Consider the following 17813-nt stretch of genomic DNA (forward strand, 5'->3'; position numbering starts at 1 on the left):
AAACCGTAGGCAAAGTGGGCACGACAGTCTGAATATCAGTGGGGAATAATTCCCTGGTCTGGGGATTTGTCGGCTCAAAAGCTTTTCTGTAGTTGTTCTAATGCTTGGAATTAGTGGGGGCTCTTATTTTTCTAATTGCATTTCTGAAGGTACAGAATAGAGTATTTCCTGATTTCAGATACTCTTCTCTTTTGTGATTTAGTTTCACTAATTTGCAGTGTTCTGATGACTGCCTAGGTTCCAGTTCCAAACTACAACCCTACAAAGTATTATCTAAAACAAATACATAAAGAAATGCACAGTAAGGGGATGGCAAATAAACAGTGCAGCGACTTTAGTGCTGCAAATAAGAGAACAGAGAAAAGCAAAAATAGCACAATAAAAAGAGTTTGGTGGCCACACAGGAGAGGGCGGGCTGAAGTTGAAGGGGGATTCTGATGGGCATACTGTAGCTGTCTCCCAGTAAAACACTGGTGGGACTCTAACACCACCAGGATAATCAAGCGCCTATGCCTTGGCAGGGTGTGCAGAGGCTGAAACATTTGGATAATACTGAATGCCCCAACACAGGACCTTACAGCACTACAAACCAAGCACTGCTCTGCATCAGTGCATGAGAATGATGTGGTGTCATTGTCATTACGTTTCCATTAATGCTCTTGTAATACAGATCTGGGTGCAGCATCATGAGACCACAAAACATACTTCAAGGCAGCCCTGAAGCAAACATCGAAGAAGAAGACGGAACATACATTGACATACGCTTAAAAATCATGTGGGCGACTTCTATTTGCTGCTAGACCCTCTTATGAATAAAGACAGAGTGGATTGGCTAGCAACAGGGTGGGAGTGTGTAAAGTAAACAAAGGCAAGAGGAGGGGAAGGTAGTACGCAAGAAAGGGAGCAGCACTGAAGGTGGAGTGACGCACATGAAGAAACAAGTTATTTACCTGTAACTTTGGTTCTCCAGTATTGGTAACTTTCATAGATTCCCATAGCTTGTATCATTCCCCGTCGTCGAAATGGGAGTCTCGGTATCCAAAATAACATAGCAGTAGGTACAAAAGAGAAAGAAAAAAGGCCTAGGCCTCATTCCCTTTTGTAGCATATCTACCTCTTTTTGTAAAAGAGACCAAAATAAAGCAACAACCAATCAGATTAGCCTCACCCCACAGAACCTTCCTGAGAGAACCTCAGAGCCTCAGATTTTCGTAGCCATTGTTTAACAGTACAACCAAACCTTGCGAGGGCTGAGCTTTCCCAGGGGAGGAGGGTGGGCGCATGGGAATCTATGAAAGTTACCAATACTGGAGAACCAAAGTTACAGGTAAGTAACTTGTTTCTTACTACGTATTGGAACTTTTAGATTCCCATAGCGTGTATCAGAGTAGCTAGCAGTAAGAAACACATTTTGCCTCTCCGAGACATCTCATTGTGTATTATTATACATCACCGTACTTTGCCTTGTGTTTTTTTTTTTTTTTTGCAACATACAAGTACCATGCAATCACATAAGAACAGTACATAGCAAAATGTGCAAGAACCATACAAAGGAAGGAGGGAAGAAAGGAAAGCTCACCACTCAATGGAAGAGGTTCCTCAGGACTGCCTGGCCCACAGCCGAGTCTTCCTGCGCCAAGGTCTCCAGACAGTAATGTATTGTAAAGGTGTGCACGCTGCTCCAAGTCGCAGCTCTGCAGATGTCTTTAATCTGGACCCCTGCAAAGAGAGCGGTAGAAGAAGCCATGGACCTAGTCGAGTGTGCTCTAATTCTGCCACCTAGCGGCTTGTCCGCTGCAGCATGACAGAATTGAATAGCACTGGAGATCCATCTAACAATACCCTGCTTGGACAGGGGTAACCCTTTGCGGGGAGCACTGAATGCAACGAACAGTTGCGAAGATTTTCTAAAGGTTTTAGTACGGTCCAGATAAAACTTCAAGCACCGCTGCACATCCAGCGAATGAAGTGCCCTTTCCGCCAGTGTAGACGGTTGAGGAAAGAAAACCTTGAGAATCACCGGCTCATTTAAATGAGTCTGAAGGCACCTTTGGGATGAACTTTGGATTAGTCCGTAGAATGACAGTATTACTTTTGAATTGGGGGAAAGGTGACTGAATTGTCAGAGCTTGCCATTCCCCAATACGCCGTGCCGACGTGAGAGCAAGAAAGAGTGCTAGTTTCCATGAGAGGAACTTCAGATCCACTCGATGAACCGGTTCAAAAGGAGGCTTCACCAGCTGGGTGAGAACCAAGTTCAAATGCCATGTGGGAGGTGGAGGCCTCACGGGAGGATAAACTCTAAACAGTCCCTTGAGAAATTGCTTGACAATTCTAGAAGACCAAAGAGACGGTCCAGAGGCAGTACGTCTGAAGCGAGAAACTGCAGCCAAGTGCACCTTGATTGAGGAATGAGCCAAACCTGCCTTAGCCAAGGACAGGAAATAAGGAAGAACCTGATGAGGCTGAGACAAAAAGGGATCCACACCTTGCTGATGGCACCAGATGCAAAAGCGCTTCCATTTGAGACGGTAAGTCTTGTTAGTGGAAGGGGCTCTAGCCTGAGAGAGAACATCCCTTATTTTGTGCGAGAGAGGAAGATCTAGGAACTCTCGCTGCTCAGGAGCCATGCTGAGAGGTGCAAGGAACGAGGATCCGGATGCCAGATCTGGCCCTGGGACATTGTGAGAAGATCCGGAATCGTTCGCAGAGGACGAGGAGGAACCAGAGAAAGAAGGTGAAGCTCCGTGAACCAAAACTGCCTCGGCCATGCTGGGGCTATTAAGATCATTCTGCAAGGTTCCGCCTTGATCTTCGTGAGTATCCTCGGTATTAGCGGAATGGGGGGAAAAGCGTACACAAATGCGCTTGACCAAGCTATCAAAAGCGCATTCCCCAGTGATCCGCGATGGTGACCTTTGCTTGCGTAATACCGGCATTTCCAGTTTTCCGGGGTGGCGAAAAGATCTATCAAAGGTTTTCCCCACTGGCGAAAAATGTCCTCCAAGACCATCTGGTTCAGTTCCCACTCGTGGCTGATGGAAGAAAGCCTGCTGAGCCTGTCCGCCTTTTCGTTGAGGACCCCTGGAAGGTGTTCCGCTGTGAGAGATATGCCGTGAAGGATCGCCCATTCCCAAATCCTCTGGGCCTCCTGTGACAACGGAAGAGACCTGGTGCCCCCTTCTTTGTTGATGTAATGCATGGCCGTGGTGTTGTCCGTGCGGACGAGAACCGCGGAACCCTGCAACCGCGGCAGAAATGCTTATAGAGCCAGGCGGATCGCTCTGAGTTCCAGGAGGTTGATATGAAGGAGGCGATGCTTGGGTAACCAATGCCCGCTGACCTGCAAGTCCTGAAGCACCGCACCCCATCCTTCCAGGGAGGCATCTGTTGTGACAACATGAGGAGCGAAGGATAGACTGCGGGACAAATTCTCCTCCTGTGTCCACCACAAGGCGGCGTCCCTCATTGCCGCCGTAATCTCCACCTTGTCGTCGAAAGAGCCGTGAACTTGTTGCCACTGCATGTCTAGTTGTTCTTGAAGAGATCGCATCCGTAATCTGCAATGGGGTATCAGAGGGATGCATGAAGAGATCACGCCTAGCAGGGATTTGTAACGGCGTACTGACAGACACCTTCTTCTCAATAGATGTGCCAAAGATTTCAGCTTGTCTTGCCGCTCGACAGTTGGGGAAGCCTTGTTGAAAGACGTGTCCAAGATAGCCCCTAGGAACCTTGCCCTCTTGGATGGGCAGAGCGACGACTTCTCTCTGTTGAGTGTCAGACCCAGATTTGTGAACAGAGCTGTACACGCCCCGACAGTTTCCTCCGCTATGAGCCTGGACGGAGCCTTCAGCAACCAGTCGTCCAGGTAGGGGAAGATTTGATAATGCTGCTTCCTGAGGAAAGCTGCTACCGGTGCCAGCACCTTGGTAAAGATCCTCGGGGCAGAACGAAGTCTAAAGGGTAAAACCCTGAATTGGAAGTGGCTCTTGGCTACTGTGAAGCGTAGAAACCTCCTGTGAGCCGGATGAATAGGGATGTGAAAATACGCATCCTCGAGATCGAGAGTGGCCATGAAATCTCCCGGGTTGAGGAGACGCAAGATATCCTGGAGAGACACCATCCGAAAGGATTTACAGATGAGATAGGTGTTGAGCTCCCTGAGATCTAAAATGTGTCGCCATTTCTCCGGCGTCTTCTTGACCAGGAAGAACCTGGAGTAGAAACCGTCCCCCCTCTGAGACAGGGGAACCGGTTCCACTGCTCTCTTGAGGAGCATCTGATGTACTTCGAGCCTTAAAAGACGCAGATGTTTTGAAGGCATGGCGACAGGGGGCTTGGAAGGTGGCATATGAAGAAATTCCAGCGTATGACCATCTCGAATGATGTTGAGGACCCAACGGTCCGATGTTATCTGGGCCCAGTTGTGGAGGTAATGGGATACCCTGCCTCCCACAGGTGTCAACGGAGAGGAGGGTACAGTAGGCAGAGCCAGAACGCCGCTATTGTCTCTTGGAGGAGTCACGACCCTGTTTCCCTCTAGTGGTGGAGCGAGAGAAAGACGAGGACTGGCCTTGTCGTTGTTGGTACTGCGGGCGATACGACAGGTGTTGAACCATAAGAAGAGTACCTCTGTTGTTGGTACGAGCCTCTGTAGGACATGGTACTCTTCCCTCTGGCCCCACGGAAAGGCACTTTACGATATTGGAGAGTGCCGAGAGACCTCGCCGTTTCTGTATCTTTTTTAATGTCCTGGAGGGCATCATCGACGTGTTTCCCAAACAATGCCTCCCCATCAAACGGGAGGTCCAAGATCTTGTTCTGAACCTCCGGTCTGAACCAAGTCGCCCGGAGCCAGCCCTGCCGACGAAGAACCGCCGCACCTGCCAGTGCACGGAAAGCGGTAGTGGCGATGTCCATGGCGCAGTCAATCACTTCCGCCGACATAGCCTCCCCCTCCTGAAGAATTTTCCTGGCCTCCGTCTTGGCCTCCGATGGCAGTTGGTCCAAGTAAGGCAAAAGGTCGCACCACATTTGGCGATCGTACCGGCCAAGGATCGCCAATGCATTAGCTGCCCTTACCAAAAGACTGGCCATAGAGGAGAAACGTTTCCCCGCATTATCAAGGCGCCTGCCTTCTTTATCCGGAGGGGTGGTGAGTGGCGCCGAAGGGTTACGCGACTTGCGCTGCGCAGCCTGGGATATTATTGAATCCGGCTTCGGCTGACCAATCAAGGACGCTGGACTGTCCTCAGGCACCTTGTATTTCTTCTCCAGGCGCGGCAAAACCGGAATCACCACAGCCGGGTTCCTCATAGCCTTCAAACCCTCGTCCCAAAGATGGCCAACAATGGGAATCGAACGAACAACTTTCCTGTAGGGCTCCTTAAAATCATACAGGAAGCATTCCGCTGGGGCCAACGGCATAGGAAGCTGGAAGCGACTGGAGGCTCTTTCCATCAGCTTGTGGAAACCCCCAATATCTGCGGGGGGAGAATCCACCGGATCAGGAGTCGGTAAAGCCGGATCCAGAATGACATAGTCCTCCCACTGAACACACTGATTAGTCGTGTTGCCAACATCTGGATCCTCATCAGAGGAATCATCCGGAACAACCTGGATCACTGGAGGCATATGGCGCCTCTGCTCAAGCGCACATGCACTGCAAGCTGTGGCCAGCGGTAGCATTTTTTGAAGCCCTTCCTTAAAGTCTCGCCAGACCAGCGCAAGCGCTGGGTCAGGCGAGACCTAAAAAGCGTTTGTCAACTTGAAAAACAGATGCTTTATTTTGATCAAAGCCCCCATGCCGCGGTTTCACTTTAATGTCGGTCATGCCCCCTGAGGAAATTCGATTTTCGATCTCGCTTGTATTCAGTTGTGTTCCACCGCCATTTTGTGTTGCCCTCACTCAGGCAGCACAATGAACGAAGTTTTTCTGCTGATCTTACTGCGACGTGTCAAATAACCTTCTGCCTCGGTTTACGAGACTGATGTCAGGGACTGGCTGAGTCCACTAATCCTCGTCTGGTTTGACTAAACCCTGTCTCAACTAACTGTCTGTCGGTTCACACCATTCTTTCCTGACTTGATCTTATCTTTTGGCCTTCGCTATTCTCTACTTGTATTCTCTCATTTCACAACTGTCCTCCAAAGCATACAAATGTCCTGCCACCTGCAGGTTGAGTTGTAGACACTACCACTGATTAACTTGTGGAGAGGGGTGACAAAAACAGTTGGAAGAGAGGTTTATTTGGGTTACTTGATATCTCATTTTCAAACTGTTCTCATTGGTTATATCTTGTTTTCAAACTCTTCTCATTGGATAACCATGTATGCATTGGGAGTGTTCTTGGTGAATCTATGTGCTATAAAAGTTTGTGCGCCACGGAGCAAAGTGGCAGTCTCCTAAGAACATACTGAGTGTACTTCTGGGACAACTGTACTTGGCTGCAGCTAATAAACCTGATCTTCTACGCTCAACAGAATGTCCTGTGTCTCTGTTCAACAAAGCAGGTGAACTCAGGAGATTAAGGCGTGCTCTGCGCCGCCAGGCCCATAAGGCCCTGGTTCTTCACCCGCAGCTTGTCTGAGGAAAGGGGTGCAGCCTCCATTAACGTGAAAGCGCAGCATGGGGAGCTTTAATACAAAAAATATTTGCAAAGCAATAGGTCTTGTGTTTGCGAGAGTTTAAGCTATTGGCATTGTAAATACCAATAGCTCAAACTCTTGTAAATGCAAGACCTATTGCATTGCAAATGTTTTTTATATTTTCCTAGGCAGAACAAGAGTCTATGGGCAATTTGATGATTATCTATTATTTTTTCATGGCATCACGTCAATGGTAGTTATGCACTAAATGAATGGCCAAACAGCACAAAAGAACGTGGTTTGCTCCATATTCTAATAGTAGCTAAAGCTACTATGTAAAGGTTTGCTCAATGTAGGTTTTTTTTTATTTTTACGTTCAATCTCATCAATTGGGTCTGCACTCTACAGTTTGTTAAGTAATGTATTGGACAGATCTTTGTATGGTATATAGGAACACTCCAGCCTTGGCTTCACATGCAGGTCAGTTCCATATAATGAAAAAAACACTTGAAAGCCTGTGGTAGACAAATATTATATGGGTATGAAGGTGTATAAATATTAGAACTGTTCTGCATTTCTTTTTTTTTTTGTTAAAATCAACCCTCTGGCTTCAATTTTTGATCATTGAGATTTTAGATGCCGGTGTGGAGAACTTACAAGATGAGATTTCATTTCCACGTGACAAATGTTTTCTTGAGGCTTTTCTGCATCAGTTGTATGTTTGCATTAGAATATATTTATCTGCAAAAAAATACCAGGAATCAACGAACGGTAGGGGATTTCCTCAGACCAGTGTTGGTCATGGATAAAGTGATATTGTTTCTAGTATAGTACCCCAAAATAAATAAAGAGCTAGCAGTATTTAATTAAGAAACCTACAAACCAGGACTCCCAAGCAGAGTTCAAATGCATTATCAGAGTGCAGAAAAGTTAAGATACACCTTGGCTGACAGCTCGAATCAGGCTGACAGAGAACAGCAATTCAAGCAAAGAGGAGCACATCCACTGGACAAAATAGGACTCATTCACCGATTACATCCTTGAGCTGTTTCCATCAAGTCAGTTTAACACTAAGTCCATCATATTAAACAGTAAAACAGCCATTCTCAGAAAAAATAAAACATACCACTGAAAGGATGTTTTTGTATATGTGCCACAGGAATATGCGTCAAATTCAAATCTATAGCATCTATGCCCATAAACCGGACTATTTTAGAAAACAGGCACTTTAAAGACGAGTAAAAAGTTTGTGAACTACAAGCAAAAAAGAAGCTGTAAACAATATTATCCGAAATAGAAGATCTATTCATACATTTCAAACATGGTCAAAAGCTGTTTTGCCACAGAAATGGAAATCCTCACTCACATTTTCATGCTTGAAGTAGCAAAGCATCTGAAGTTCCCTGAAGACCCGTTTGCACGACACCAGGTTCTGGAAGACATTGGGCATCTTCTTAAGAGCTACCCGTTTTCCATCTCGGGGGTCCGTCACTGACCTGGAAAAGAAGAGACGACACAGTCAAGATCCCAGGACTCACTAACCCACAGTAGTGATTGATAAGTAGGAAGTGAAGAACACATGTTAACTTATTGGGGTTTCATGTCCTACCACAGTCAGAAAGTGAACCCCGCAGAACCCACCCCACATGCCGACAACCACCTCACCTCGCCCTCTTCCAACCCATAAGGTGAGCAGCAAAACATGTTCCCATATAGGACAGGCTCAGTCGAGCTTCTATAAATCTATTACTTCAGTGCGTTACTGAGTAACGGAGGCAGCTTTTCAAGGTCCCTCCCTACTCATGATATTCAAATGGACAACAGATGAGGACAGTTTTGTGCAGTTGTAGGTACTGGGAGTTTCTATGCACCAACATCTGACCATTAATACAGCATTATTGAAACATATGGGTGACAGGTTTTCCCAATCGCTCTATGAGTTTATTCTTTTATACCGAGATGAAATTTGTAAGTAATCAGTGCATCTTTCTTGCACACTAACTTTGCAGCATAAGAACTACATAAGATTTCTAGTCCGACCACAACACTTGTTTCAATATAGTCAAAATTCGATAATCCTTCTCTAAACTGGCCACAGTATGTGCTACTCGATTTTTAGATGAACACTAATGTAGTAAATTGTAATGCAGTGTTTCTCAAATGGATGATGGAAGCGGAGAAACACTTCGATAAGAAAGTAGGTTTTTGATTCTATTCTTTTTCTAGGACAACACCACTTTTTTGCTAGAAAGGTGTGTGAAAGAAATTGGCTTTTAATTGAGGAGAGTACATACCCACCTCAAGTAATTACCACAGTCTGTGTCAGGGTGAATGACTAAATTCACTAAACGAACAGGCGCTTAACCCCTTGGTAGCAATGGGACAGAGCAGACAGGCTTAACATGAAGGCAATTTGAAAAGTATTTATGCTGTGCTAAAACAGTAATAAAGTCGAAATGCAAAATAATAAAAATCCCAAAATAGCTTAGAAAAATAAAGAAAATTGTAATAAAGAAGAGGAGTGGCCAGCCACGGTAAGATGGCGAATGAGATTTAACATCGCTTCACTGGGAGACTCTTAATCCAGTCCACCCACTGAACATGGTGGAGTGGTGGGGGCGCTGCTAAAGACAAGATGTGGGGGCCTGTGAGATCTGTGGGACTTGTGAACACTGAAGCCCTGACCGGAGGAGCTGCCTAGGATGGTGTGCGTCAGCCCACAAGAGCCTGGGGACTGAAAGACCTACACCGCGGACCACTGGTGAGGGAGAGGTGCTTTGCCCCTGCCTGCTCAGGTTCACAGAAGGTGAGTCGGGCTGAGGAAGAAGTCCCAGAAAAGGAGAGTGGATGGGCCAGACACCGGTCCAATACTTGCCCACGCAGGCGGAACTGGAGGCGAACATCAATGAGGGCTGAAGGCTATCGCCCCTCCTGGTGTATCCCTCCACCCCCACTGCCCACGCCTTCAGTAGAAGCAAAGCATCCGTAATAGAGAATGAGCAGGGCTGCACGGTGCTCCCCCACAAGCCACCTGGAAAAGGTATTATCAGGAAAATGCAGTAGCTACCTAGGCCAAGAGAGACTGCCCACCCCCGAGTGCCATAGCTATCCCGTAAGCAGATCGCACCACCAGACCCCTCACTTACGACAAGGTCTGTATATTTTTGTTCCCGGATTACACACTAGCGGTCCAACGTCGCAGAGCTTCTTTCTTAAGGGGCAAGAAACTACAAATCGGCTGGTCCCACTGTCTCCCTGCCGTTTCTGGCTCAATAGAGGTTATAGCGAAACATGCCAGCTATGTTTTCACGGACCTTGCAGATACCTGGGACTGGGTGGAGAGGCACTGGTATGAGAACTCAGAGCCGAGCACACAGAAACCACGCCAGAGGTCAGTGGCTGCCCGCCGAGGACGAAGTGCCACCAACATGGGAGTGGTGGAACAGTGATGCCCAGTCGAGAAGAAATGCATGCGCTTTCGGCAGCCATCAACATGTGGCGGAAAGACTCTCTCAACCACTGAACGATCCAGAAGAGGTGCCTTTAAAGACCGGGTCGAGTGCCTCTGAGCAGAGTGCTACCTCGGCTAATCTCCTTAATGGTTACACCACACATGCAGTGAACAGACTGGAGGTCCCTGGGGGTGAGAATGGGAGTTACTTGCTTGAACTGTTTGATGTTACTGTGCCGCCCTGGGAGTTTTGTTCTTAGTTTTTATTGAGCCATACAGCATGGTTAGCGACAGTCGAACACAAGTCCTATTACACAGCCCCATATCCGTGGATGATTAAGCCACGTCACCTGTCCCCCCCCCCCGTCCCCCCCTCCCCACCCCGCCTGGCCCTACTGGACTGTGGCTAAAACATGGCTAGGTTATGGATCTTGAAATAGCCTGTCCAAAGGTTGGGGACAGCGCATAAGGGACATGCAGTGCAACAGTATATTAAGCGGGTTGTCTTCGAAGAAATGCACATAACCAAGGTTCTGTGTCTACAAAAACAATGGAGAGGCCAGTGTTTAAGTACAAAACACTCAGGCTATGCCAGGGGAGCGCTTATACGAGTTAGGCCCTCTATTACCTTCAAGAGTACAATGGTCAAAATATACCTATGGGGCGTGATCTTTGTAGAAGGACAACTAGATGGCAGGCCAATCATGCTGGGGAGTGTTTATGCCCTGCATGTAGATCCGCAGCAGTTTCTGGCCATTCTCTCTGTTCTGTTATTGTTACATGCATTTGTAGCGCGCTCAGCTACTCCAGAGTGTACCGCCGCGAAACCTGAAAGGATCATAGCTCAGAATTAGAACAAGAAAGTTTTCAGCTTTTTCTTGAAAGTCCGGGAATCCTGAATGCTGCGTAAAGCCAAAGGCAGTGCGTTCCAGCCAAGAGCAGCTTTCCCAACAGTTGACTAGATGGTCCCATTTATCCTGGCTTATAGGGGGAGATTTCAATTGTGTGCTAGACCCACAGCTAGACTGTTCACACCCTCACTGCCTGCCTCCACTGTGGTGGGCGCTGCGTCTTAACTGTGTCAATTGCTTGTGTACTGGTCCCTGTTTGATAATTGGGGCACGTAACAACCGGAAACTAGGAAATATGCCTACTACTCATCGCCACATGAGCTGCATGATCCAAGGGGTGACTCGGGACACTCCCATGTGCAAAACACCAGGATTGGATAGGCTGCTTATCGAGTTTTATAAAATGCATGAGGTAGAATTAGGCCCAAACTGTTAAGAGATGTATGCCACTGCCCTCACAGTGGGGCAGCTGCCCTCCACCATTCGCAAAGCACTGCTGGTCTCACTCCCGAAGCCAGGATGTGTCCCACTGAAGATATCTTCATACGGACTACTGCCGATGTTGGGCAGTGACAACTAAAATTTTGATTAAGACTATAGCTGTGCAGCTCCTCAAGCATCTCTTGAACCTAGTCCACTCTGATCAACTGGTTTTATAAAATATAGATTAACAACGCTCGACGCCTGGCCTTTTCCAGCATGTGTGATATTAGACCTAGAAAAATAATACGATGCGGTGGACTGGGGAAACATTTGTGACACTGGACTCGATGGGCATTAGATGTAGGTTACAACGTCTCACAATACTCCTATACACAGCCCACACCACAGGTGAAAATTGGGCAAAATATCTTGGCCCCTCCTCCCTTTAGTAGGGTCACACGACAGGGATGTCCTCTATCTCCCCTTCTGTTTGCTCTGGGGATGGATCCATTAGCACAGAGGATCTGGCAAGACAAGCCAGGGGCATACCATGGAGGGGGCGGGGGGGGGCAACGTATGTAGTCTCATTATTTGATGATGACGTTCTAATCTACATTAGAGGTGTCTGGATGGGCATCGCCAAGATATCAGATATTCTAGCCACAGACCGATCAGCTTCAGGGCTCAGGGTAAACTGGCTTGGAACTTGTTTGTTTCATGTTCACCCAGATTGCCCCCCCACAGCGAGTTAGATGGGCACACATTCCCTCCGCAGGGAGTCCAGCACCTTCTGCTATCTAGGCACCAACGTTTACCACACGGCTTGAGATCTCATTGATGGAAACCTCATGAAGACGGTCGCCTCTCCCCACCCACCCACCCACCCACCCACAGATCGCATTTTGGTGCTCTTTCCACTTTCGGTACAGGGAGGGTGTCCCCATCAACAATGGTGATGCTCCCATGTCATAATTTGCAAGTAAGCATTCCCAGTAGCACATTCCCCATGCTGCATGTGATGCTTGGTGGCTTTTTCTGAAACAAGGGTAGACAAAGGGTAGCCGTAGCCAAGTTACAACTTCCAGGGAAGAAATGTGGGCTTGGCGCCACAAACTTTAAGCATTACTACCTGGCGGCACAATTGCAATGGCCTACTCGCAGGAAGTCCCATTGAGGAGTTTGAATTGGTCCCCGAACGCACAGCACAGCGGATGGGGCAGGAAGTGTTTCTCCCTCAGGGGATGCCCCACACCGTTTGGTGGTTTGTTGAGGGAAGCCTATGATAGATTTAGGAGGAGCCTGCACCTCATTCTGAGCATGCCTCAATATGCCCAGGGGTCTGATTGAGCTCCGTACGATCATTCAGAGAGCTGATCGGCGGAGAGGAGAAGACGCTCTGGGAGTCGGTGAAAGTGAGGACCATGGCTGATATGGTCCAAGATGGAGCCCTCATCCCTTTTGAGAGTATAAGTGGCGAAATGGACTTCGACAGGCCACTTCTTAGCCTACCGAGGGTTGTTAGTCAAATTAGGGAGATTGTGGAGTATAACCGACACGGAGCCCAACCCACAATCACTCCTGCAAACAACGCGCACTTTGGGAGGTGGTTGTCGACTAATAACCTGGATGAGTAGGGCCCGCTCTCACACATCATAGGACTCCTTAGAGGACTAGGGAGGTTGACATAGGCCTTGGGTTGACCCAGAAGGAGTGGAACAGAGTTCTATTATGCCCAAGGAAGGTCTCCCGTAAAGCTTGCTTCCAGTACATACAGCACAACATCCAACACAGAGCATACCTCACCCCAGTAAGGCCCTTCAAAATCTTGCCTGGGTCTATATCAAACTGCCTGTGCTGCAGTGAGACTGGAGCGGACATGTTCTGGAGCTGCCCACTGGCTAGAAAAATGTGGTTGGGGGTCCAGGACACACTTGCCAGAATAAAGTGCAGAAAAGACCTCAACTGTGTGATTAGTGGTGTGCTTGGGTTTATAGAGCTGAAGGGCTGGCGGGGCCATGAACTGTTTCATTGACTTGGCACTGCTAATGGCACATAGATTGATCGTTATGCACTGGAAGGCTGCCAGGGGAGGGGCATTGGCAGACAGCAACATTAAGTAGGGTAAGGTCGAAGCTATAGTGCTCCGGCGGGAATAAGCATGCGGACTGCAGAAGCGGCCCATCCCTGCAGATTGGGACAGTCAATTAGACACCACAGGACCGTTTCATCTAATCAGACTGAGCACTAATGCACTGTAATAACTCATCTGAACTGGTTCATAGGTGTGAAGATCCATCGCCCCCCCCCCCATTCCTCACATGCTAGGAGCATGTTGTGAGCGTGACAATGCTTCATTTTATGCCAGTCGTTCAGAAATGACGCAGGGCCTGCCATACGTAAGCAGATGCAAGGGGCGGCCTACGCACCACAACTATGTTGAATGTCTTTTCCACTCTCTTATTCTTCACGTCTCCAATTTGAACTGGCTCATAGTTTGAAATGTTTGTTGGCTTTGTGGAACAAGCATATCCTGATTACAACTATTGTGTACAAGGATATGGGGCTCTTGTTACTTACTGCTTGTAATGATGTTCCTGAAAGGATTGTATGCACTAAAATATCCGCTGTATTGTTGATAACATTCCAATGAAGATGGCATTAAAAAACAAATAATAATAAAGTGATACCAAAATGACAACATTCCAATAAGAGGAGTTGGAGATATGACTCTGTAAAGTTTTTAATAGAAATAGCACAAAGAAGCACAAAGTGCCCATGACAGTCAATGGTCGCAGTAGAACAGGATCTAGACATAATTTGACCCAGACCACGATGAAGCACGGTTCAGATACACTAACCAGATCTGCTTGGTTCAAAGATTTTACCTTCAGACTTACGTCTTTAAGGTCCAAATCCCCCACAGCAGTACACTTCCAAAGCCCCCTTATACCACCAGGACCTTGGGGGTGGGGGGAGAAGGGCGCACTTAGAGACTCATAGGGTGGCAAGCAGAGGCCAAAAGGAGGGTCCAGTCCAGGTGCCACTGGTCAGCTGAGCAGTTCTAAGAAAAAGTATATGTAGTATGTTGTGTGCCTGTATCTTTAACAAGAGGTCAGCCTTTTGTCCCTTGGAGGCTACTTATTTTCTCTGTGTACAAGAGTGAGAGCAAGTCCAGTCTTCGAGGCTCTCCTCTTCGGATCTTCCACAGACACAATGTTCTGAAGTGAGTGCCTGGAGATGCCAATTTATGTCTGACATGAGCTAGTGGGTGGGAATGACTCCTGGTGAAGCCCTAACCAATGGGGTTGATAAGGTTCCACAGGTTAACAATTTTCAAGTCTTTGGCCACACCAAAATTGGGCTCCTATCGGTTTAGTGTGTGTCTGTGCAGTGTGTGTCCTGCTTGTGACAGGGTAGGCCTCTTAAGTTAATTGAGTCGTTGGGCCCATATCACAGGTGTAAGGAGCTGGCTCTTTATATGATATCACTAGGTGCACAGAGTCCAGGGTTCCCCAAACGTGTACAGGGCTCAATGTAAAACCCAAAGGGCCTCATTAGTGGTAGTTTGGGCGAGCAAACTTGGGCCTCACACACAGGGTAAGACATTAGTTGCACAACAGTGCACAATAATGGACACATGACTCAAGGAGGAGATCCAGACCAATTTTAGAAAATTATACTTTGTGCTTTATTTTAAGACCCAGGTCTTCGTAATCAGGTAAGAAAGGTTTTTAATTAAAAATACTTTTCACTTTGAAAAATCAACACTTAGAAACGTTTTAGCACAGCCCAATGTTATCCTATGGGGAAAATAATATTGCGGTTAAACAGGTAAGTATCGACTTCCCAATCTTCAGAGCCAAAAGACAGCAATGGCCAGACATCAGGTGAGAACCAAAACTGCACCACCAGTGGCACAGGGGCAGCTGGGTGCAGAGGTCTAAATCAGAGTTTGGATCAATGCTTTCCTTTTGAGACGGGGGTGCTTGGAGCCACACTGCTTGCAGGTAAGTAGATAGGTTGCAGGGGCTACGCTTTGGGGGTTAGGTCAAGCACGGGGGGGGCACAAAGCAGCACCAAACATACACTACCAGCGGAATAGAGGCGGCTGGGTGCAATTTCAACGTCTGGCACCCAATGCTTTTCAATGGGGATTCTCTTTCGGAACAGAGGCTGTAGGCGTGGCACTGGAGGTTGCAGGAGGAAGACCAACAACAGCAGATATAAGCTGGGATGTAGGGGGTCGTAGGGGAACAGTCTGTTCAGCTCACCGAGGCCCAAGGGCTTTGGGTGTAGGGGTGCTTTTCGACGTCGGAGTCTTCTTACTGAGCTGGTCTCGGTTGGGAGAGGAGGCTCTGGATTCACACTGCAGGTGTCGTCGTGGAGGTCAGGAGCAGTCAGCCAACGCTGGACACTAAGTCAGAATCACTGCGGAGGCTTCACTGCACAGGTGAGCCACTCAGACTCGGGCCATGGGCGTCAGGTGCATAGTGGGCAGGAGGCACTGACCCGCCTGGATACGGAGTCTTTGAAGTAGGTTTTGTCTGGACAGGCCCAATGTCCATGGGAGATTGGAGTCTTTGTTGAAGGCAGCAGTCCTCCCAGGGGTTTCAGATGTCGCTGGTTGAAAGACAGTTTGCAGTGTCTTTGAAAGTGTAGAAAGTCAGGTAGTGCTCCGGCCAAGGCAGTTTTCACCTCCAGGCTTCTGCTGCAGGGAGTCTTCTTTTTTATTTCGTTGCAGATCTAGTTTCTAGGTCTGAGGAAGCCTCCTAAATTTAGGGGGCGTTTTAGAGGAGTAGTAGGTAAGGCCAATGGGCACCTTACTTGGAGAGACTACACCCACTATTGTGCCACCCTCATGCGGGAGGGGGCATAGACCTAGCCTAGATTGAAGGGTCCCCTCCTCTTCAACATAGAGGGGACTGAAAAGCGTGCTTAAACCTCGCCTCCTCCACCAGAGGGGTGGAGTTGGCGAAGGTGGGCACACCTCCTAACCTTTTTAAGTTTTCCCGGTGGTTTCTCCACCCAAAGTGGGGGTGTAAAATGAGGGCTACCACCTGCCGCTAGCAGCAGAGGCTGGGTGTCGCATTACAAAGGAGGTAGGGCTTTGAAGCTTCCCCTTCGAGAACTGGCCCATCCTGGTGGAGGAGTTTTGACACCTCTGCCCAGGATTTGCATTGTTTCTGGTCCCAGAGAGCAGAGGCTCTCCACCCAGGGGTCCAGAAACATGTCTGTGTGTGGAAGTCTGCCTAAAGTCACTCAGTGCCCACATCAGGGTCGGCAGGTTTTCATAAATCTCACACTGGCATCAGTGTGGATTTACTTCACGGAGTTGTTGTGGTACCAAACACTCCTGGGTTCAGTGAAGCCATCATGGTGCTGTGGAACTCTAGTTGTCAAGTTCCCAGCCCATGTACTTTCTATTACTTCCCTGGCACTTACAATATTAGGGAATGCACCCTAATACACCTGGGATATAATGCACCCTGCCTTAGGGCTGGTAAGCCCTGCTAGAGGGATGACCTACGTATATATTAAGTCAGTGCTAGCTGGCATGGCACACAGGCAGGGTGCCATGTCGACGTGGTCATCTTTCTTCTCACAGGGCCATGGCAGCTGCATGGTTAGTGGCATGGTCCCAGGGAACCCTCTTCACCATCCAGCCCTTAGGTACCACTTACTAGGGACTCACAGGGGGGCAGAAGTACCAATAGTGGGTATGTTTTTAGGGACAGAACACTGGTACAGGGAACCTGGACAGCCGAGACCCAGTACTCTACAGTCAAAGTTACATCAAAAGCCAGGCACAAAGTGGAGAGTTATTGCAACAGAACCCAGTTTTCTCACAACAGGCCATCCTGTTATGGGAACAATACCACCTCCCCACAGCCAGGACCTTTTGTCTTCGTCCTGGAAACAAGTTCATACCTCATTCACGCCTATGAAATGCTATTTACTGGCTGGCAGACGAGGAAGCACAAAATGTAGATTTAACTTCCTGGGACTTCAGGCATGGAAAAGGTAACTTTTTAAAAGTCATCTTTTCAAAATATTTCTTACAAATCGACTTCAGTGAATTTGGCTTGTAACAAATAATTGAAAATATTAATTTGTAGCAGTTTCCTAGGTGGAGATAATATTTATTAAACTTTTTATATCCCAATCGTTTGCTAAGGAAAAGCCAATCCTGCTGTAGTGAAAACAGCTTTTCTGTTTGAATAATTTTTATTGATTTTGTAAAGTAACATTACAACCGGAGCCGCCAACATGCAGCGGCCGGCGGGCATACTTTTAGATGCATATTCATTAGGTCGACATAATGAAGAACATTAATATACAAAAATGTAGAACAGCATTATTAAATGCAAATTAAAATGAAAAAATTGGGGGGGGGGGGGGGGGGGGGGGGTTTGATGTGGGTCGAGCGTGAGTTCCTCTCTTTCGAAGTGATGTTAATGCTAGGACGTTGGTACAGCCTGGTGTTGCGTATTAGATTC

General features: G+C 47.7%; 1 protein-coding gene across 1 annotated transcript in view; it reads right to left on the reverse strand.

Moving 5' to 3' along the window:
* Window positions 1-17813, reverse strand: part of LOC146811781 (serine/threonine-protein kinase NLK2-like) — a 312019-nt gene that overhangs the window by 237853 nt on the left and 56353 nt on the right. Inside the window, exon 2 of the mRNA XM_085618770.1 lies at window positions 7958-8087. Within this exon, the coding sequence (XP_085474896.1) occupies window positions 7958-8087 (130 nt within the window). The remainder of the gene's footprint in view (window positions 1-7957; window positions 8088-17813) is intronic.

This window comes from Triturus cristatus, chromosome 7 (genome assembly GCF_964204655.1).
Source record: "Triturus cristatus chromosome 7, aTriCri1.1, whole genome shotgun sequence".
Lineage (NCBI taxonomy): Eukaryota > Metazoa > Chordata > Amphibia > Caudata > Salamandridae > Triturus > Triturus cristatus.